The sequence below is a fragment of the Muscardinus avellanarius genome (assembly GCF_963383645.1).
Source record: "Muscardinus avellanarius genome assembly, chromosome: X".
In the NCBI taxonomy this organism is placed as follows: Eukaryota; Metazoa; Chordata; class Mammalia; order Rodentia; family Gliridae; genus Muscardinus; species Muscardinus avellanarius.
In genome coordinates, this window is record NC_137792.1 from 77,441,321 (window position 1) to 77,463,503 (window position 22,183).

General features: G+C 43.6%; 1 protein-coding gene across 1 annotated transcript in view; it reads right to left on the reverse strand.

Annotated features, from left to right (window-relative positions):
- Window positions 1–22,183, reverse strand: part of XPNPEP2 (X-prolyl aminopeptidase 2) — a gene marked incomplete at both ends in the record, with an annotated part of 37,103 nt that overhangs the window by 14,509 nt on the left and 411 nt on the right. The window contains 12 exons of the mRNA XM_080718943.1: window positions 352–429; window positions 1,673–1,782; window positions 2,978–3,067; window positions 3,955–4,150; window positions 4,465–4,546; window positions 5,228–5,329; window positions 10,295–10,441; window positions 12,295–12,381; window positions 12,633–12,737; window positions 14,258–14,321; window positions 17,039–17,149; window positions 19,237–19,310. Of these exons, the coding sequence (XP_080575069.1) occupies window positions 352–429; window positions 1,673–1,782; window positions 2,978–3,067; window positions 3,955–4,150; window positions 4,465–4,546; window positions 5,228–5,329; window positions 10,295–10,441; window positions 12,295–12,381; window positions 12,633–12,737; window positions 14,258–14,321; window positions 17,039–17,149; window positions 19,237–19,310 (1,246 nt within the window). The remainder of the gene's footprint in view (window positions 1–351; window positions 430–1,672; window positions 1,783–2,977; window positions 3,068–3,954; window positions 4,151–4,464; window positions 4,547–5,227; window positions 5,330–10,294; window positions 10,442–12,294; window positions 12,382–12,632; window positions 12,738–14,257; window positions 14,322–17,038; window positions 17,150–19,236; window positions 19,311–22,183) is intronic.

Sequence of the window (22,183 nt, forward strand, 5' to 3'; positions counted from 1 at the left end):
TCCAAGCTATATCTCCAGCCCTACTTTATTTTTATATTGAAACAGTGTCTCCCTATTTGATGAGAGTCTCACTACTTGCTGAGGCTGTCCTTGAACCTGAAATTCTCCTGTCTCAGCCTTCCAAGTACTGGGATTTTAGGTATGTACCACCATGCCCAGCTAGACCTTTCAGTTTAAAAGAGAGTCCCAACCCCAAATTGAGTTTCTCCCAATTCCCCCCTTAGTGCTGAGAGCCTCAAACCTTAAATGTGAACTCAGGGCCCAGAATGTTTCCTCCCCTACCCCAGTTACTCTGCACCTACAACAAGACCTCCTATAGAGAACTCTGGAAAATTATTTCTTCTACAATACCTGTAGTGGGCCAGAGCAGCATTGAGGCCACTAGCAGAGATGGTTTCGAAACTTGGTCCGGAGGAAAAGTCTTCTTCTCTGGATAGTGTGAGGCAAGGCATGGTCATTGAATGGGTTCAGTCACTAGGCTGTGCCCCAGATATCTTACCAGGTCAAAAGAAGGCCACAATGGCCTCTGTCTCAGCCATACTCCATCCGGCTCTACCAGTCTCACTTGCTGGTTTATGTTCCCAAGCCCTAACAATCAGAGAAGGCCTAGCTGTAGACCCCCAATTATTCCCCCTCTATCTACATTTTGAAGATGAGAGTGAAGAAAGTTGGTCCTATGTATCTGAAAACTCTCCCAACCCTGGATCAGCGTGTCACATTTCAAACCTACCATAAGCAGCTGGTCTGGGCCCACCTTTATTTTGGAAATTCTTTTTTAAATTTTTCTCTTCTTTTTTTGTTTTGGGTATTTTAATGCAATACAAACTTTTCAGAATACAGAAATGTGTAGAAAATGGCAGAGACATTTCTACCTTTGGTAACTTTAGTATTTTTTCTAAATCTTGTTGATTAGCACTGGTTTAGAAGAAATGGTTTCAAAATTTATGACTTTATGATATTTATCTAGCCATCTTTTATAGAATACCATACATTTTATTTATTTATTTGTGGTACTGGGAATTGAACCCAGGCGCATTCTACTTCTGAGCCACACCCCCAGACCATTTTATTTTTTATCTTGACACAGGGTCTTACTAAGTTGCTAAGGGTCTTGCTAAATTGATGAGGCTAACCTCAAAATACAATTGTCCTGGCTTAGTGTCCCAAATACTAAGATTAAAGGTGTTAGCCACCATGCCAGGCTAAATATTTTACTATTTATTTATTTATTTATTTTTGGTGGTACTGGGGATGAAACCCAAGGGAGAGGGAGAAGAAAAAGAAAAGGGAGAGAGAGGGAGAGGGAGAGGGGGAGGAGGAGGGAGGGAGGGAGGGAGAGAGAGAGAGAGAGAGAGAGAGAGAGAGAGAGAGAGAGAGAGAGAGAGGCAGGCCAGGGGCCTTCTACCTCTTGGATACTTAAGGGGCCCAGAGTCAAACTGGCCTGAGCCAGCTTCCCCAGGAGAGTAAGCATGTCTAAAGCAGACTCTAGGGGGTGCTATTGGGTTGTCCCACTTTTAGCAGGTCTGGGCAGTATCATCCAACATCCCTTGCCCAGCTCTCAGACCACCCAAGAGCCTGTCCCTTCTACTTCCAAAAACTAGGAGGATCTTCCTCCCTGTTCCCCAAGTAAGGAGATTAATTATCCCTCCCTGCCCCCTCACCCATACTTTACCCTCGGAACTTGTCCACCATCTCTGCCCCTGAGAACTCATCCACTGTGCCCGTGGGCACATTCTTCTCCAGCCAGACCAAGTACCGGATCACAGCCACAGCATCCCGTACCTGGAGTGGGAGAAACAGAGGAGAAGTTTGAGGTATGATCTCTGTGGCAGTCACTGGCTCCCTAACAAAGATCAAGATTGGAAGGCCATCTGGGAATTGGAGCTTTAAAAACATGAGGGTCTGACTGGCTATTTAATATCAAAGGATTCTCCTTAATGTTTATATCTGATCATAGGATGCTCATGTTTTCAAAACTGTTCTTATCTTTAGAGATACTGATTGAAGTGTTGTCAGCAGAAATGATATAATATCTGGGGTTTGCTTTAAAATAATCCATCAGCAGGAAGTGGGACTGTGGGACAGGAGGTCATGAATGTGGGCTTGTAGATAAAGCAAGATTGGCCATAGGTTGATAATTGTTGAAGTCGGGTGATAGGAACATGGGAGATGGTTATGCTATTTTTTCTACTGTAAAGGATGTCCAAGCTTTTCCCAAACCCCCCAAAATTTAAATGAAGTGGCTTATACTAATTTTAACATGATTATTCTAAAAAAGTGTGGTATCATATTGCCAGGGTGAAGAAATCATTGCAGCTAACAAGTATTTAACACTTAAAATCTGCCAAGAATTGCTCAAAGCAAAAATATATATATATATAATACATACATATATAGACACATACGTAAAAATCTTCACAATAATTGTATGCTGTGCAATTACTGTGTGTGTGTGTGTGTGTGTGTGTGTGTGTGTGTGTGTGTGTGGTACTGGGGATTAAACTCTGGGATATTCTACCTCTGAGCTACAATCCCTGCCTTATTTTATTTTTTAGTTTGAAATGAGGTCTTGCTAAGTTGCTAAGGGCCTTGCTAAATTGCGGAGGCTGGCTATGGACTTTCAATCCTCCTGTCTCAGTCTTCCAAGTACTGGGACTACAGATGTGTACCCTCATGCCCAGCTAAGATTACAATTTTGATCCTTATTTTATTGCTATGAGAAGTGAAATGACTTGCCTAATGTCACTCACATAGGAAGTGCTGGGAGCTTGAGTTGGAACCCAAACACCCTGCCTCCCAGGCCTGCCAATCTAAACCCCTTCACTATACTGGGAGTGAGAGAGCAAAGGGCAGGTGTGTGCCCAGAAGTTTGGTGTCCCCTCCATTTCAGTAAAGATCTTCAGTCTCTTCTGGAAAGCTTTCTAACCCATCAGACTGGGAGTTACCAAAGGGTACATCTGCATGTACAGGAACTTACATGGCTGGCTTTGAGGAGGGCCTGCTCCTTGGAGTTCTTTACTGCCTTGGTTACCATCACAGGGGAGTAGGTGTCTTCCACGAGTTTGTCCTATTGGGAACAGGGAGGAAGAGGAGGGCTGGGAGCACCCTCTAGGGCACAGTAATATTTTCAAAGGACTGGCAGGAAGTCATAGCTGAGGAGAGACTTGCTCTCCTTCAGGTGTCTTTGGGTTCACAGGTCTTTTCTAGTCTTCCATATCCATCTTAGTTCTTCCCCCTGGAAGACTTCCTTGATTAGCACTGCCCTGTCTGGAAGCTCACTCCCAACAAGACTCTGGAATGGCTCAGGTGATGGGTTGTTTGTTTTGTTTTGTTTTGTTTTGGTCCTGGGGATTGAACCTAGGGGTATTTTACCTTTGAGGTACACCTCCAACCCTTTTTATTTTAAAATAGAGTTTCACTAAGTTGCTGAGGCTGGCTTTAAACCTGCAATCCTCCCCTCTCAGCCTCTCAAGTACTGGGATTACAGGTGTGTACTCAGCTGGCAATGGGCTGTATCTGTCATAGTAGCTACCATTTACTGAGTGCCTACTGTGTGTCAGCCACTGGGCTTCACATGTAATATTTCTTTTAGACCTCAGAGCAACTCCTGTGAGGTCGGTACTCTTGTTTTATAGTTGAGGCCTTGTTCAAGATCACTGTATAACCAGTTAGAAACAGAGATGGAATTCAGCATCAGGTTTGCCTGAGTCTTAGCCTCTTATAGACCAGGATATCCTCTCTCTAGCTTCCTCATTGTCTCTGTGGACAGACATCCCTGCTTCTTCCTTTTTTGTCTCTTCTTAGGGAAGCCTGGAAGGAAACACACTGTACATTTGTTGACTGACCAGCTGACTAATAGCAGAGGGGCTCTGACACCACTTTAAGTTGAAACTTTTCAGGGCTGGAGTGAGGAGGGTTTGAAGCCTGGCATGGGCTGGGGCCTGGCACACTCACCTTGGGTATCACTTCATAGAGCCCATACATGGTATAGCTGGTCCCAAGCCAGATCTTCACGTCTCCTAAGGTGTAGGTGTGGACACTGTCACGGACTTGGCTGTAATCCTCCAGTTGCACACATAAGAGGCCTGTGCAGTTGGAGTTCAGGTACTGCAGGGTCTCGGGGCTAAAGCGACTTTTGTTTACAAACAATCTGAGTGGAGAAAGAAGACCAGAAGGGTCCTGTGTCTGCTAATACCAATGCAAAGGACCAGAGTCACACATAGTCCCATTTTTCCTACAGGTAAGAGGGAGCAGGTACAGGGAGCAAACATTTGGGATTCATTGGGAGCAGAGGTCAAGGGGTCATGCAAAGCCAGTAGGAGGTTTTCTAGCGGGTCCTATGGAAGTAGTTGCCAATGTTATGGGCAACCCAAGGGCTGTATATTGGGGTAAGGTCAGTGGTAGAGCAGTGTGAGGGTGAAAGTTGGAGGAAGAACATTCCAGGAAGCCAAGGAAAAGTCGTACCTGATAGAAGACTCCGTGAGTAGTGTGTAGGAATAAAAGAAGGGATTATAAGGGATGTCACTGCTGCGAAGGTTGAAGAGCCCTGGGAAAAGAATTGACGGGAATCATTTGAAGCTTATATACCTGGAGACAAGCATTTCTGACACCTTTATGCCACCACTGATGTTGGCCTCCAGATATTGCTACTGTACACTCGAATCATCTGGCTCTGAATGGTTCTCAGGATTTTTAATGTTTTTTTGAGGTGGGAGGGTTTTTAGAGATGTTGATCTCAAAGATATAAATCTTCCCATGAAAAAGACAGTCATCCAAAAGGCAGCATGCAGTTTCAGTGGGTCCCTAGAATGTCTGAAGTTCAGCTACAAAGATTAGGCAAGAAGCCCTGAGCCATGTGTGGACAGACTAGGGTTACTCTAGTGTCAAAGCCAGGGCTGTGAGTGCCCTGGACTAGTGGCCAGGCTGGTGGGAGATTGCTTGCTGGTCTTTTTCCCTTAAGATGACAGATGCACTCTGCTGCTGTAGTCTGCCCACTCCTCTGGTGGCCTGTGGGTGGCCCCAGCTTGCTTGGGCTCCCCTATTTTCCTTATTCTGCAGGCATGAGCTGCTGTTCCTTTCCTCTCTTAGGTTCCACAGGCCATGACCATGTAGCTGGTAGTAGCTGGTGGACACCTGATTATTTGTTGAAGAGCTCCATGCTGCAAGGGGCCAGGAGGTTTGGTAGGGAGACCCTGGTGCCCACCCATGTTCATAAATCTGCACTTACAGGCCGTCTCATCAAGTGCTGACAGAAGGATAGCCGTTGGGTTCTTGCTATTATTCTGCATCTGGCTTCGGATATCAGTTACTTTCTCCTGCCAAGTGCTCCCTAGAAGCAAAGTAGCCCAAAGACAAAGTCAACAGCATACCTTGTCTTTGGCATTTGGTTCCTTAGGATAATAATTTTTCATTTTTTTATAAAGCAGTAGAACCCTTTCTACAAACTAACTCTTAATTGTGTGGTCACTAATGACATAGGCTCTGGACCCAGAATGAACTCAAATCCTGGCTTTGCCATTACTAGCTGGGAGACCTTGAGCAAATTACTTAACCCCTCTGTGTCTCGTTTTTTGTGCATCTGTAAAATGGGTATACATTATAATTTTAATATATGCCTTAATAGGCTATGAGGCTCTGATGAATTCATATTTTAAAGCATGTAAAAATGGGTCTTGGCATAGAACAAGTAGTGTAGCTTTCTGAGGATAAATAAGCATATAGAAAGAGATCAGGAGAACTGCCCAGGTGAAGGGCAGAGGGAAAGGGCTTGTAGCCATGTTCAGCTCTCCCCTGTGGTAATCTCAGTACTTAATAAACCAAGGATTTGGGGACTAAGCACTTTGTGTACATTGTTTTAATTCTTAGTTGCTCCAGTTCACAGATAAGGAAGCTGAGATTTCAGAGAGGTAAAGCAACGTGTCTAGGCTTTTATCACTGCAAGAATGGAGTTGGGATTTGAACCCAAGTCTATGGAGTGCGTGGCTGACTTGCTAACATTGTCACTCTCTAAACCTGTCCTTAAACTCTGTGTCACAGTGCTGTTAATTCTAGAATGCTTGTAAATGCATTATAGAGCTTTCTTTTTCATCTTCTATCGCTGCCCCCTGCAAGGTGGCCCCTAGATAGGAGGGATAATTTTTTTTGGCAGAAGGTCATAAGCATTAAAGATCCTACTCAGATCCAGATATGAACATTAAAAGTAACTTAATGTCATTTAAAAAAACATACGCCGGGTGTGATGGCGCACGCTTGTAATCCTTGTGCTTGGGAGGTGGAGACAGGAGGATCATGCAGGTTTGAAGCCAGCCGCACTGGCTTAGGAGACCCTGTTTCCAAATAAAAATATAAAAAATAGGTGTCTGGGAGTGTAGCCTGGAGGTAGAAGGGTTTCCAGGAACCCCAGTACCACCAAAATAAATAAATAAATAAATAAATAAATAAATAAATAATAAAAAAACATTATACAGAGCTGCTTGTGGTGGCACATACTAGTAGTAATCCCAGTACTTGGGAGGCTGAGACAGGAGGATCACAGGTTCAGCACTTAATGAGACTCTCATTAACCTAGGGAGACTTTGTTTCAAAATAAAAATAAAATAGGGCTGGGGGCAAAGCTCAGAAGTAGAATGCCCCTGTGTTAGATCCCCAGTGACACACACACACACACACACACACATACACACACAATCTCATACCCAAAGGTTTGGTTTTCCTTGGATGATTTTACCTATTTTTATAACTCTGTGTGTATGTGTGCATGTGTGTGTATGTGTGCTTGCATATGTGTGTGTGTGTGTGTGTGTGTGTGTGTGTGTGTATGTGTGTATGTGTGTCTCACTGGGAATTAAACCCAGGGGCATTCTATCTCTGAGCTGCACCTTTAGCCCTATTTTATTTTATTTTTTATTTTGAGACAGGGTCTCACTAAGTTGCTGAAAGTCTTTCTTTGTTGCTGAGACTGTCCTTGAAACTCCAACGATCCTCCTGTCTCAACCTCCCATGTAGTAGGATTATAGGTGTGTATCACCATGTCCAGCTATGATATACTTTTTATGTTTATTTGATTGTGGTAAAATAGGCATAACATTAATCATTTTAACCCTTTTAAAGTACACAATTCAGTTGGTTTTAAGTTCCTTCACAATGTTGTGTAACCTTTGCCACTCATTCTAAAACATTTTCATCATACCTAAAGGAAAATTACTGATCTATTTTTAGTCTCTATGGATTTGCCAATTCTGGGTGTTTTATATAAATGAAATAGCACAATATGTGGCCTTTTCTTACTGGCTTCTTTCAGTTAAAATTATGTTGTCAAGATTTGTGGATGTGAGACATTTCTGAGAAAACAAATGAAACCAAATTGAAATGGCCCGATGTACACAGCTATCTTTGAATAGCTAGCTTTTCACATCAAGCCCTTTGCCCTACCCCTCTACTCTATAAAACCTGCAAGCGAGCCAGGCATGGTGGCACACACTTTTAATCTCAGTACTTGAGAGGCTGAGAAAGGAGAAATGCAGGTTCATAGCCAGCCTTAGCTACTTAGTGAGGCCCTTTGAAACTTAGTGAGACCTTGTTTCAATAGAAAGAATAAAAAATAGGGCTGGGGGTATAGCTCAGAGGTAGAATACCCCTGGGTTCAATCCCTAGTACTGCAAACCAAAACCAAAACCAAACCAAAACAAAACCTGTAAGTGGCTAGAGAGAAAAATCTCTCTTGTCTAAGCTTCTTGAAGCTTCCAGGCCCAGTTCTGGCTCTAGATGGCTTTTCCTTGAAGACTAGCAGCCTGAGGGACTGCCGCTCCTCCCTTGCTTGTGGGCAGTGACAAAATCCATGTAAATTCTGTATCAACCACTGGGAGACTTTTCCTTTTATCCCTACCTCTTCCTAATACAGCTTCCATCTTCTTTATCTGAACAAGATAAGCCTTGTTTATGATCAAACAGCCTTGTATAGCAAGTTTCTTGAATGGATTACAAAACTGTGGAATATGTACACAAGAGAATTTTACTCAGCCATTAAAAAAAACTCAATTACATCACTTTCAGGGAAATGGATGGAACTGGAGGACATTATGCTAAGTGAGATAAGTCAGTCACAAAAAATAAGAAATCAGATGCTTTCCCTAATATGTGAGAGTTAGGGAGAAATGGGTCATAGGAGGAACTCTAGATGAAGAAGGAAATCCTATAGAGGAGCAAACAAGGCAACTTAAAGGAGGAGAAAGGAGGGGGGAAGAGGAAAATCTATAAAACACACAATGTACTTAAACATATCAAAGTCAACCACTAAGCCGAGCAAGGGAAGGATGGACGGGGAGGGAATGGGGTGGGAATTGGGTAGGGGTTAAATCAGTCATGTGTACAAGTATGTACACACAAGTTTTTTACCCCAATATGATGTTTGAATATAATGCACCAATAAAAAATAAAAAAAGAAAGAAAAAAATATGTGAAAGCTAAGAAGAAATGGGTCATAGGAGGAACTCTATATGAAAAAGGAAATCCTATAGAGGAGCAAACAAGACAACCTAAATGAGGGGATGGGAGGGGGGAAGAAGGAAAATCTCTAAAACACACAATGTACTTAAACATATTGAAGTTAACCACTAAGCCGAGCAAGGGAAGGAGGGATGGGGAGGCAATGGGGTGGGAACTGGGTAGTGGTTAAATCGGTGATGTGTACATGTATGTACACACAAGTTTTTTACCCCAATATGATGTATGAATATAATGCACCAATAAAAATTTTAAAAACTGTGTCAGGGTGCAGAAAAAATGATATTGCAAATTTCTTTGGAAGAGATAAAGAAAATGGGATACAATTTCCACTCATTTCTTCACAGCCAATATTTTAAAATTTCCCTTCTGCTGTTTTAACTCTTTTCAAAACCAGAATTATAGACAGACCTGTGTGTGGAAAGGGGCCTCTCAGATTGCTCATGTGACCAGGAATCCAAATAAATCCATTGGCTTGTTCAGAATTCTCAGGGAGGTATGAGTGATCGGTGGCCAAGAAACTGATTCATAATCAATAGCCTACTCTTGGTTGGCATTTTAGTTATTACACACACGAATCACAAAGCATACTGATATTTTATGATATATTTAAATGGTGTCAGTGAGGTCCGCATTATGGATATGGAGATTTTCCTCAGTCAGTTAACTTTCCTTTGTATTCCTGTGTTCCATGGAACCCAGGGGCATTCTACCTCTGAGCTATACCCCCAGCCCTATTTTATATTTTATTTGAAAACCTAAACTCTAATCTTTCACAGACTGACCCTGAATTTGGTTATTTACTTTCTCTGGGGAGGGAATGGGGTGGGAATTGGGTAGGGGTTAAATCAGTGATGTGTACAGGTATGTACACACACGTTTTTTACCCTAATATGATGTATGAATATAATGCACCAATAAAAAATTTTAAAAATCTAAATTCCTCATCAAAGGTGGGCCAGAATAAATTTTATTCCATCCAGTTTCCTCTCCCAGACAATCAACTCCTATCATGTGTTTTGTCTCTTTATAGGGTTTTGCCCATCTTTCTTTAACTCTCCTGTTTGTTCCTTTCTGCTTTCTCTTACTTCAAATACTCATGTGTGTGTGTGGGGTGAGTGGGTGGGTACTAGGGATGGAACCCAGGGACATTCTACCTCTGAGCTACATCACTAGCCCTATTTTATATTTTATTTAAAACAGGGTCTTGCTGAGTCGCTGAGGCTGGTCTCGAAACTACCATCTCCCTGTCTTGGCCTTCCGAGTACTGGGATTACAAGCATGTACCACGATGCCCAGCAAAATTCTTACACTCTTTCCAGCATTTTTCTATGAAGACCTTTGGAATAAAACCCTCTGTGTGTGTGTGTGGGGGGGTAACATGAAAAGCTACATTTTAATCAAGCATCCCAGGCAATGTGGGTATACACTAAGGTTTGTGAACCATTGCTTTGGTACCTCCAATGGTGACTTTTTTTTTTTTTTTTGGTGGTACTGGGGTTTGAACCCAGGGGCATTTTACCTCCAAGTTATACCCCCCAGCCCTATTTTTAATTCTTTATTTTGAAACAGGGCCTCACTAAGTTGCAAAGGGCCTCATTAAGTAGTTGAGGCTGGCTGTGAACCTGCAATCCTCCTGTATCAGCCTCCCAAGTACTGGGATTACAAACATGCACCACCAAGCCCGGCTTCCATGGTGACTTTTTCAGTCAAATAAACACCAGTGGGGAACCACATTAGAGGGGACCGCTGTTGGTACAAGTTGGGAAAGAGAGCAGGTTTACTAAGTCACCTGTGAATGCATCCTGCAGGGCATAAATGGGTTCACTAGGCACAGGGGGCCTCTCTGACCCCCATACCAGGTCCACAAGGTTGGTTGTAATGGATACCAGTTGTCTTTTGGAGTTTTGGAGGGCCAGGTCATAATTCTTCCAGGAGTCTGGAGAGATAAGAAGGAGTCACTTACCATTTGCTCCTCAGGAAAAACTGACTCCTGCCAAATTAGTCCTGTTTCCCATTACCTTTCCCCACCCCGTTCTACTGTAAGCCGAGCTTGCTCCAGCAGTCTGGCCCTTCTTGGAATGGATGCCCATGCTGGGGTGCATCTTTCCTCCTTTTCTTTCTGCTTTTGGAGCCTAACTGTCCTGAGCTCATCTTGATGCTGTTCACTGTCAGTTGGCCAATTTTGTCTTTTTAAGTGCTGGTTGCTAGGGGTAGTCCCTCTTTGGGGTATCAACCATTTTTGCCAGAATTCAATGCCACTGTTATTCTAAGGAATGGTGACATTTACATCATTAGATAGTGTGGCAAAGCAGTTTGGAAGTAGGAGCTTTTCAATGCATATCCATGATAATTCTACCTTCAAGGGCATGGGATGGCCATCTGCTTAGGCCCTGGAGCTCCAAGAGCCGAATTCCCAGACACCTTGTTTTGCTGAAAGGCCTTCTCAACTTCTTTTACCTTTCTGAGTTTTTAAAAATTATTATTTATTTATTTATTTTTAGTACTGAGGATTGAACCCAGGGGCATTCTACCTCCAAGCTACACTCCAGGCCCGATTATTTTATTCTTTATTTTGAAACAGGATCTCACTAGTTGCAAAAGGCCTCACTAAGTAGCTGAGGCTGGCTGTGAACCTGCGATCCTCCTGTCTCAGCCTCTCAAGTACTGGGATTACAAGTGTGTGCCACCACGCCCGGCTCTCTATCTTGGCCTTTTACTTTTTTTTTTTTTGGTGGTACTGGAGGTGGAACCTGGAGGCTTTCTACCTCCGGGCTATACTCCCAGACTTATTTTTAATATTTTATTTGGAAACAGGGTCTCACTAAATTGCTGAGAGCCTCACTAAGTAGCTGAGGCTGGCTTCAAACCTGTGTGATTCTCCTGTCTCAGCCTCCCAAGTGCGGGGATTACATGCATGAGCCACCACGACTGGATTTCTTGGCCTTTTATTATTATTTATTTATTATTTTTTTGGTGGTACTGGGGGTGGAAACCAGAGGCCTTCTACCTCTGGACTAACTCCCAGATCTATTTTTTTATATTTTATTTGGAAACAGGGTCTCACTAAGTTGCTGAGAGCCTTGCCAAGTAGCTGAGGCTGGCTTCAAACCTGTGCGATCCTCCTGTCTCAGCCTCCCAAATGCGGGGATTACAAGCGTGCGTGCGCCACCACGCCCGGCTGTCTTGGCCTTTTAAATTGTGGGATTATAGGCCCGTACCATGATTTATCCATTAGATTTTAATAATTCCCTGATAATAACTCTTCTAGACTGGCTTTCTAAACTCATGACTTAAAAAAAATCTTTGAGCCGGGCGTGGTGGCACACGCTTGTAATCCCTGCTCTTGGGAGGCGGAGACAGGAGGATCATACAGGTTCGAAGCCAGCCGCGTTGGCTTAAGAGACCCTGTTTCCAAATAAAAATATAAAAAATAGGTCTGGGAGTGTAGCCCGGAGGTAGAAGGGCTTCCAGGAACCCCAGTACCACAAAAAAAAATCTTTGTATTCATCATTTTAACATTTAAATTGCACAATCCATGAATATATCTTTGTTGCAAAATAATCTGCAACACAACTTCAAAACACTTTATTTTTATTGTCACGTTGTCCAAGAGGTCTTCTCTCTTTCTCTCTTGTGCTGGAGATTGAACCCAGGGCCTTATACATGTTACACTGATATTTTACCACTGAGTTACAGCCCCAGCTCCATAAGATAAGTTTCTTTACCTCCCAGGAAAGCTGAGCCACCCTGTTGGTATGGAAAGATCCAAAGACTGAGGGAAGAACATACCAACAGAGAAGAGGAAGGGGTCCACACCCACGAGCCCTCCAGCAGGAACCTCTGCAAGGAGCCAGGTGACAACAGAAGTAGTGCCAACTGAAAGACAGGAAAAAATGCAGAGGTTACCTCCAGGGCCAGCTTCAGACCCTGTAGCCAGGCTTCTGTTTCTGTTGATCCTACCATGTACATCCTTGATATCATCCTTGATATCAGGTCAGGAATGGCTTCAGATCTCTTAAGCCTCTCATAATGCCCAAGCATGGCCTTGTCAGCACCCCTTCACCTATACGTTCCAAACCCTAGTCTGGATTCCAGGGCTGGTGGTTGAGTTCACGTGGGCCTTCTACCTTCCTTATGAAGTTCCCAGTTGCAATCCATTTGCCGCTCAGCCTGAGTCCAGTAGCGACTGTCGGTCCAGAGAGCTGCTTTCCCCATGGTCACCACTGCAATACCTGGGGCAGAGCAGAGAAATGGAGAGGCGAGGGTGAATGTGAAGGTGAGCGTGTGGCTTTAGTGGGCTGGTCTCCAATAGAGTGCTGGTCCTGAGGATGTCCCGAGGGCCCTCTAGAAAGAGTTTGTCTACTTCAAGCCAGGTGTGGTTTGCACATTTGTCATCCCAGTACTTGGGAGGCTGAAACATGAGGATCACAGGTTTGTGGTTAGCCTCAGCAACTAGCAACTTAGTGAGGTCCTATTTCAAAATAAAAGAATAAAATAAGGCTGGGGGTGTGGCTCAGAGGATAAATACCCCTGGGTTCCATTCTAGTACCACATACAAAAAGAGTTTGTCTCCTCCATTCGAAGGGAACCTTGGAGGAGGAAACTTAAGGACCTCTTTTTATTTCTTTATTTTGTTTTTTTGCACTTCTGGGGATGGACCACAGGGCCTCATGTATGCTAAGCAAGTACTCTACCACTGAGCTACACCTCAGTCCTGTTGAGGACCTCTTGAGAGAGCTAATAGGACTTTTAGCAAGCAAGGGAGTGGGATCTGCTTTTTCCAGTGCTACATGCAGGTGTTTTCAGGATAGATGAGACTCAGTGTCAAGACTTGGTGCCTGATAGGGTCACTAAGCCAGAGACTTAGTTGAGGATTGGTGGGGAAGATAAATCCAGCGACTTTGGCAAAGAGAATAAGGGTCCATGATGGATGAGGCAGGGCAGTGTGAAGGTTAGCAAGGAATGTTTGAGATCTGCAAAATAAGCTTAGATTTCATTTAAGGGGCCAGGATCAGGGTGGAAGCCCTGTTGGAGACTGTACTGAAAAAAAAGAAAGAAAGAAAGAAAGAAATTGAGATGCCATTAAGGACCGCTGTGTGTATTTGGCCTTACGGAGTGATGTCCAAAAAGAAACTAAAAAAGTTAAACTTTATCTCCAAGTGAGCCATCATGTGAAGGGAAATGTGGGTCCCTAGTGGCTAGATATGGAAGTAGTAACTATCTTAGAAATGCAGTCCAGGGAGTGCTGGGCTGGGCCTGGCTGCAGCAGAGGCAGTGAGCAGGGGAAGGAAGTCAGGAGGGTCATCTGCCTTCTTTCTGTATTGAAATGTAGACTGTGGCACCAGGTGTGGTGGTGCATGCCTGTAATCCCAGTGCTTGGGAGACTGAGGCAGGGTGATTGCAGATTCAAGGCTACCTTCAGCCAGTAGTGAAACTCTCATCGACTTCCTGAAACTCTGTTTCAAAATAAATATGAAAGAGGGCTGGGGGTGTAGCTTGGAGGTAGAATGCTCCTGGGTTCAATTCCTAGTACCACAAATACACACAAAAGAAGAAATGTGGCTCATGGGCTATAAGAGGTATGTTCTGGGGAACTTGCTGGTTTCAGGGTGGTAGAGGAGAGACAGAGAAAGAGTAGAGAGGGATTCTGGATATTAGGTCACGGGGTTCTGGTTGCTGAGGAATCAGCTACAACAAGTCCTCTTCTGTATACCAATAGTTACAATGAGGGCATATAATGAATGACTGTCACCTGCAGACCCCGTGAAGCCTGTGATCCATGCACGCCTCTCATCATGTCTGCCAATGTATTCGCTCTGGGAAATCAACAACACCATCATTAGTTTTTTTTTTTTTTTATGGAGTCAGACCCACATAGAAAGCCCCCAACCACATCCCAGTTTTTTCTGTCTGGTCACCTCCAACCAGTTGTACAAGGGTAAGCATACTGGGCGCTTCTTTCAGGAAGTCTTCTGTAGCCCATTCCTTTTATCTTCCCTTACTTTGAATGATTGTTTCTCTCAGAGACTCAACCCCACTGGTCCAGCCCTGGATTCAGGGTTACACTGTATTATTTTGTAAAGGAGTTTGCCACACTGATCAGAATGACAATTCTGCAAAGGCTAAAGTCATGCCTTTTGGTTCTCCCTTCCAGATGTCCCCCCTCCCCAGTCTAGCACAATACACTGAATATATCATGAATAATTTCTGCATAGACTTTACAGATTATTTTCCAGTAAGACCTGTGGTTTAACCAAACACTGGTCAAACATATTTTTAAAAAATTGTTTGAGTTGGTATGGTTGTGCATGCCTATAATTCCAGTACCTGGGAGGCTGAGACAGGAGAATCACAGGTTCAAGGCTAGCCTCAGCAACTTACTGAAACCCTCAGAGACTTAGTGAGACCCTGCTTCAAAATAAAAAATAAAAAGGGCTAGGGGTGTAGGCCATAGGCACATTGGTAGAATACTCCTGGATTTTTTTTTGTGGTACTGGGGTTCCTGGAAACCCTTCTAACTCTGGGCTACACTCCCAGACCTATTTTTTATACTTTTTTTTTAATTTGGAAACAGGGTTTCTTAAGACAGCGCAGCTGGCTTCGAACCTGCGCCATCCTCCTGTCTCTGCCTCCCAAGCACAGGGATTACAAGTGTGCGCCACCAGGCCCAGAGGATACTCCTGGATTTAATCCCCAGTACAAAATGGGATATAGTTCAATGATAGAGTACTTGCCTAGCATGTGTAAGACCTGAGTTCCATCCCTAGTACCACAAAAAACTGTACTGAATATGTAGACATTTTTCTTGTTATTATTCCCTTAAAATGCAGTATAACAACCATTTACTGATCATTTACATTGTATTAGGTATTATAAGTTATCTAGAGATGAGATGATTTAAAGTATATGATGCTGTATGTAGTGGTACATGCCTGTAAGGGAAGCTGAGCCAGGAGGATTTCAGGATTGAGGACAGCTTCAGAATTTTAATGAGATACTGTTTCAAGATAAAATTAAAATAAAATAGGGCTGGGGGTATAGTTTAGAGATAAGATGCCTCTAGGTTCAATCCTCAGTACCATGCACAGACAAAATGTTTATGAAAAGATGTGCATATATTATGAAGAAATATTATGCCAGTTTATATAATGGACTTGAACATCCATTCATTGTGGTACCTGTGGGGTTCCTGGAAACAATCCTTCTGGGTACCAAGGGGTGACTATATTTTGGTCTCCATAAAACTTGGAGACTGATCTTATTATTCTCATTTTTGATAAAGAGCAAACTGAGGCTCAAAGAGGTTCAGACATTTACCCAAGTTTCTTAGCCCTCCCCAGCAGGTGGTAACACGAATTGTTTTCTGTGTGTATGTGTGTAGTACTAGGGATTGGGCCCAGAGGCATTCTACTTCTGAGCTATATCCCCAGCCCTATTTTAGTTTTTATTTTGAAGCATGATCTCACTAAGTTTTCTGAGTGTCTCGTTAAATTGCAGAGGCTGGCCTTGAACCTATAATCTTCCTGTATCAGCCTCCCAAGTACTGGGATTATAAGTGTGTGCCACCATGCCTGGCTAAAATATTCATAAAATTATTTTTGTTTGTCTTGTAGCTTTTCTTGCAGTGCTGGGGAGGTGAACGTAGGGTTTTTGCATAGCAGGCAAATGCTCTACAATGGAGCCACATCTCTAGCTCCTGGAAAACAAATTCATTGGCACTGAATGCCTTCTCTTCCAGCTGGGTTGGTGTTGAGAAGGTGAATGGGGTAGAGGTGGAGGCAGTGGTGGGAAAGGGTAGGGTGAGTGGGAAGGGTTGCTACTTTGGGGAAAGCAGTTCTTGCTCAGACCATCTTGTTTCCTGTTGGTCCTTCCACACACTTGCATAGTCCAGCACTCTGGATTATCTCAATGATTTATTCAATATGTTCTGGAGAGCCTGGCCTGGAAGGGAGCTTAGAGTTCTTCCAGTCCAATTCCCAGCTTCCTTTCTAACCATCTAGGGCAGAGATGCCCTAAATATTCCTTCTGGATCTGCCACCTGGGAATTGATCAAAATAGATTCTTGAGTTGTCTTATAGTTTTATTCCTTTTTTTCCTTTTTAAAAAATATTTTCTTTTCTTTTGGTACTGGGGATTGAACCCAGGGGTGTTCTTCTGAGTTACATCCCCAGCTCCATTTTATTATTTTTATTGTGAAACCGGTCTCACTAGGTTGCTGAGGGTCTCATTGCAAGCACTTGCAATCCCACTGTCTCAGCCTCCCAAGTACTGGGATTATAGGCATGCAACACGATGCTCAGTTTATAGTTTCATTTCTTGATGTCAAGGAAATTTGGTTATGCCTTCCTTCCTATGTCATGAAATATGTTGTTTTAGGCGCTCTAAAACTACTGCGTGTAGCCTTTCTACTTCCACTCTTTTGCCTGTTAAATCTCTGCCTTCATCTTCTGAGTCATAACCTCCTGTCTGTGGCCTATGCTCACGGGCTGACCCAGGGTGGCAGAGAGGGCAGAGGAGAGGAATGCTTCCTTACCATGTGGGCATCCGTATCTGGGATGATGTAGGCAGAGAGATTCCAAGCCTGGATCTGCTGGCGGAGGGCTGTCAGCTGCACTGTGGTATTGACCACAGTAACTGGAAGGTGCTAACAAATGACACAAAATGACACAAGAATCCAAACATACACAGACACAGGTATGCGTTGCTTAGAGAAAATGATGACTGGTATCTCCCCTCCCTAGCCTTCAGAGGAACCACTTGCCTCTCCTGAGGCTGGGCTTGGGGTTGCTTAGGCTGGCCTGGCCTGGGGAGGGGTGGGGTGGCAGCTGATATTATTGGTTAGTATAGATTAAGATTCATGGGCAGAGCTGAAGGTGTTGTAGAACTTGGAGAAGGGTCTCTTGTGACAGTAACGGGACCAAAGTCTGGGGTAAAGGTGTGAGTGAGGACTGCAGGGGTCTGAACTTCAGCACACAGCCTGGCCACATGGATAGTCTTTCTTTGGATACCTTGGGGCAGGGTTGCCAGATTTAACAAATAAAAATACAGAATGCTCACCCAGTTACATTTGACTTTCCATTCAACAAGGAGTAGGGTTCTAAGTATGTTCCATGCACTATCTGAAGCATACTTATGCTACAATATTTGTTACCTGACACTGAAATGTCTTTTTTTTCTGTACTGGGGATGGAACTTAGGGACATTGTACCTCTGAGCTATACCGCCAGCCCTAGTTTTTATTCTTTATTTTGAAACAGGATGTCATTAAGCTGCAGAGGGCCTCACTAAGTAGCCACACCTGGCTTCAAACCTGTGATCCTCCTGTCTCAGCCTCTCAAGTACTGGGATTATAACTGTGCACCACCACGCCTGTCTTGACACTGAAATGTAACTCGGTGTCCTGTGTTTTATCTGGCAACTCTACCTTGGTGGTCTTTTCAAGTTGTCACCCACTGGTCCTAAATGGCAGAGGAAAGTAAATATGTACCCACAGCAGTTTGACACATTGCTCAAAGATACTCTCCAATCTAGACATTTCTTTAGAGGTAGTTTTATCTGTCAAAGGAAAACCATGATTTTCATTTTGTTTTCTTTTTTCTTTTTTTCCTTTTTTGTGGTACTGGGGATGGGACCCAGGGGAATTCTAACTTGACCAACACTCCCAGCCCTGTTTTTTATTCTTTATTTTGAAACAGGGTCTTACTGAGTTGCAAAGGGCATCACTAAGTAGCTGAGGCTGGCTGTGAATCACTATCCTCCTGTCTCCACCTTCCAAATGTTGGGATTAGAAGCGTGATGCCTGGCCGGGCGTGGTGGCGCACGCTTGTAATCCCCGCGCTTGGGAGGCAGAGACAGGAGGATCGCGCAGGTTCGAAGCCAGCCGCGTGCGCTGGCTTAGGAGACCCTGTTTCCAAATAAAAAAAAATGTAAAAATAGGTCTGGGAGTGTAGCCCAAAGGTAGAAGGGCTTCCGGGAACCCCAGTACCACCAAAAAAAAAAAAAAAAAAAAAAAAGAAGCTCGTTTTGTTTTCTGTTCAACAATATTATCTTTTTGTTTCAATATAAAAGTGATGTGACTTGCTCACCCATAAACCTAACCCCTCAGTGGTCCTGTGAAGTTGACATTGCATACAGATGTGCTGTTTATTCTGTGGCTTAGGATACCACACATGCATACTTGTCTACCTCTTCACACCTATGGCCCACCCTGACCTGGAGAAGACCTTTGGCCCCACCCTTGTTGTGGAAAGAATCACTCTAGTGTACAGCAAGGGAAGCTGATCATCTGGCTCCGTTGCCTCTAATCTACTGGACCCTTTCCTGGTCTTCACACTCTGGGTCTCACTCTCTTGCCCTTCCATGAGCTTTATTAGCTCCCTAACTCCTTTCTCCATTCTGTGTTTTTCTTTTCACTATTCTTCTGGAATGTGTTTTCTTCCCTCCCATCATCAGCCTAGCCTCCAAAGTCAGCTAGATATCTCCCTGCCTTCCTTCCACACATGCCTCCGCCTAACCCCTGGGAGTTTTGGAGGCTCTGGTCAGGACGGAAGTAGAGAAAATACACAGTGAGAAAGAGTGGGAGGGTGGAAGGGGCATTGATGGCTGGTGGAGGGGCACATTAGACACCTCAGGTTAATAAGAAACAGTGTCCCCAGATTCTGGATACCAGAGAGAGAGTTCTGCAACTGAGCCATGTGGGATGGCCCTGAGTGGTTGGAGCCAAGGCCTCACCGGAGGGTTGGCTGAGCAGTTTCTCAGATCCTGTCTTCCAAGGTTCACATGCTTTGGGTGGCTGGAGGCACAAGCTAGAAACCGAGAGAAAGATTCAGGATTATTTTGGGACCACAGAGCTCCCAGAGAGGGGAGGGACATTCTCCCTCAGCTCCTTTCCTGGCCCCACAGGAAACATACCATGCTAGCCAACTTACTTGAGGATAAAAATAATCATCTTTCATGGGAAATCAAACTGAATTGGATGGTACCTTGGTTTACAATCAGAGAAACTTGCCACTTTTAGATAGGTTTTAGTGATCAGTACATCATTTTTTTTCTAATCTGAGTCTTTTTAGGGTCTAGTGAAATGGAAAAATTGTGTGTAAATTAAATTTTGTAAATTATATATTGTAATAAAAATTTCTTTCAAATGCTTTAGAGGCTCTCACTAAATAATCACCCCCACCTTTGTTTTAGCCTTCTGTAAGTGTATATATATATATATTATATATATATATTATATATATATACTTACATGTATATATTACACACACATATATTTGTGTGTGTGCGTGTGTATAAAATTTCCTTAAACTCAAGGCATATTTGTACCATTTCTTACAATCCACATCTTTGCTTATCATTCCAAGCTCATTTTAAATATGTACTACAGCAATCCCCATCCAATACTGTTGCCTAGTGGGGGAAGGTGGAGTAACATTTAAAGAGCTCCTACTATGTGCCAGTACCAAACTCAGCAATTAATCAGTTGCCCAGTCAAATGCTGCATAGCAAACTTATGGTCAACAAAATATATGACAGTGGTCTCATATGATTATAGTGTCTAATCACAGCATAACCATCTTAGTTTTTACAAGTACACTGTATGATATTTTCACAGTGACAAAATTACCTAATGATATATTTTTCTTCCTTGAGTTTATGAGACTAAGACCTTCAGACAGAGCATTCATGCTGTTAGACCCCAACCACTCTCCTTCCATCTGTAGTTCAACCCACTCAGAAGGTAAATTGTACTGTCTCCTCATACTCAGGCTTCCAGAACACTTTAGGAAAACTTCCTCTAAAAGGCAGGGGTGGAAGAAAAGACTATGGAAGGTCACTGGACTTTCAGGGCAGGAAGGAACTGTAATCCAGCACTCTTTCAGAGGCCCAGAGCTTTAGAGGATTTTGCACAGTGCCTGGCAAACAGTAGGCACTTTGGCAACATTAGCCCAATGAATAGTAAATCACTTTCCTACAGCCATATCACATTTGTTAAGAAACCTGCAATTCTGCTGGGCGTGTTGGCATACACTTGTAATCCCCGCGCTTGGATCACACAGGTTCAAAGCCAGCCTCTCTGGCTTAAGAGACCCTGTTTCCAAATAAAAATATAAAATAGGTTTGGGAGTGTATCCCGGAGGTAGAAGGGTTTCCAGGAACCCCAGTACCACAAAACAAGAAACCCACAATTCTATCTCATTGGATGAGACAACCTATAGGTATTATTGTCCACCTTTTACAGAGGAGGAAGCCAAGGCCCAGGTAAGTTTTGTTTTACCACACTGGTTAAAAAGGTGGTTAAAAGGGGATTTAAACCTTGGGCATCTGAATACAAAAAGGGGTGGGTCTGGGTCTGGGGGTGTAGCTCAGTGGTAGAGTGATCCTCTAGTATGGGTCAGGCCCCTGGTTCACTTCTCAGCACCACCAAGAAAAAGGGGGGATGTCCTTTCTGTTCTCCTACTCTTCCAGCCATGAAATGTAGACCTGAGAAGGAAGGTTGTCACAGAAAGGACAGAGTATATGAAACCTAGTTTTAAATTTGGGTTCTGATCCAAATTCGGTGTGACCCTAGGAGAGTGACCCAGTATTCACTGAGTTAACATTTCTACTGTGTTCCAGGCACTGGGCTAAGGCCTCTCAAGCTCTAGGCCTCTGAAAGAAGGCTGGACTGTAGTCCTTTCCTATCCTAAATGTCCAGTTATCTCCCATAGTATTTTCCTCCACCCTTGCCTTTTAGAGGGAAATTTCTCTTAGAGAGTCACAGTGGCCTGAGTATGGAGAGACACTATAGTTTACCTTCTGAGTGGGTTGAGCTACAGATGGAAGGAGGGTGACTGAGATCTGCCTGATTGTCTTGGTCTTATAAATTCAAGAGGTGGGGGAAGAGATGAGATCCATACTGCTGATTTAATAAAATGAACACTCATTTCTGTAGGATGAGATCTCTAGCAAAAGGTTGGTGCTAAAATGCTAACATAAGAAGCAGGACCCAGTCAACCCATGTTCTGGAAACCAGGATCTCCTATTCTCTGAGCCCCAGGATTCTCGCTCCCAAGAGAAGGTTCTGCAGCAGAATCACTGTGCAGAGGGGAGGTGTTCAGGAGTTGGATTCTGAATTAATGAGTAGGGTCCTTCTGACAGTGAAGGATAGGGAGGCCTCCAGGGCTGGAGGAGGCATGGAACTGGGCATCTAGTTGAAGACAAACAGTTGAGACAGGGTAGGGGTTACAAGGACTCTACTTAACCAAACTTTAACCAAACTTCACTTCCCCTTCCTTCCTTCCTTCCTTCCTTCCTTTCTTTCTTTCTTTCTTTCTTCCTTCCTTCCTTCCTTCCTCCTACTGGAGATAGAACCCAGGGCCATGAGCATGCTAGGCAAGCACTTTACTACTGAGCTACACCCCTAACCCTTGAGCCCTTTTCCTTAAAAGTTCTCAGCCTTGGCCTTTGGTGTCTACTCTTTCCTTGACAGGTCTACATTTCCCTGTTTTGGCAAGAATAGTAGCCAATTCCATTTAGAGAGAAACCCCACCCTTCATATCTGATAACCCTCAATATATGATCAAATTCCTCATCCTCCTCTTGCTATCTGATCACCTTGGCCTGCCTTTAGCAAGAATTCTGTTAAGTCAGTTTAGCAAGACTCTCCCTACTCTCAATGATTTCTCTTAATAACTTC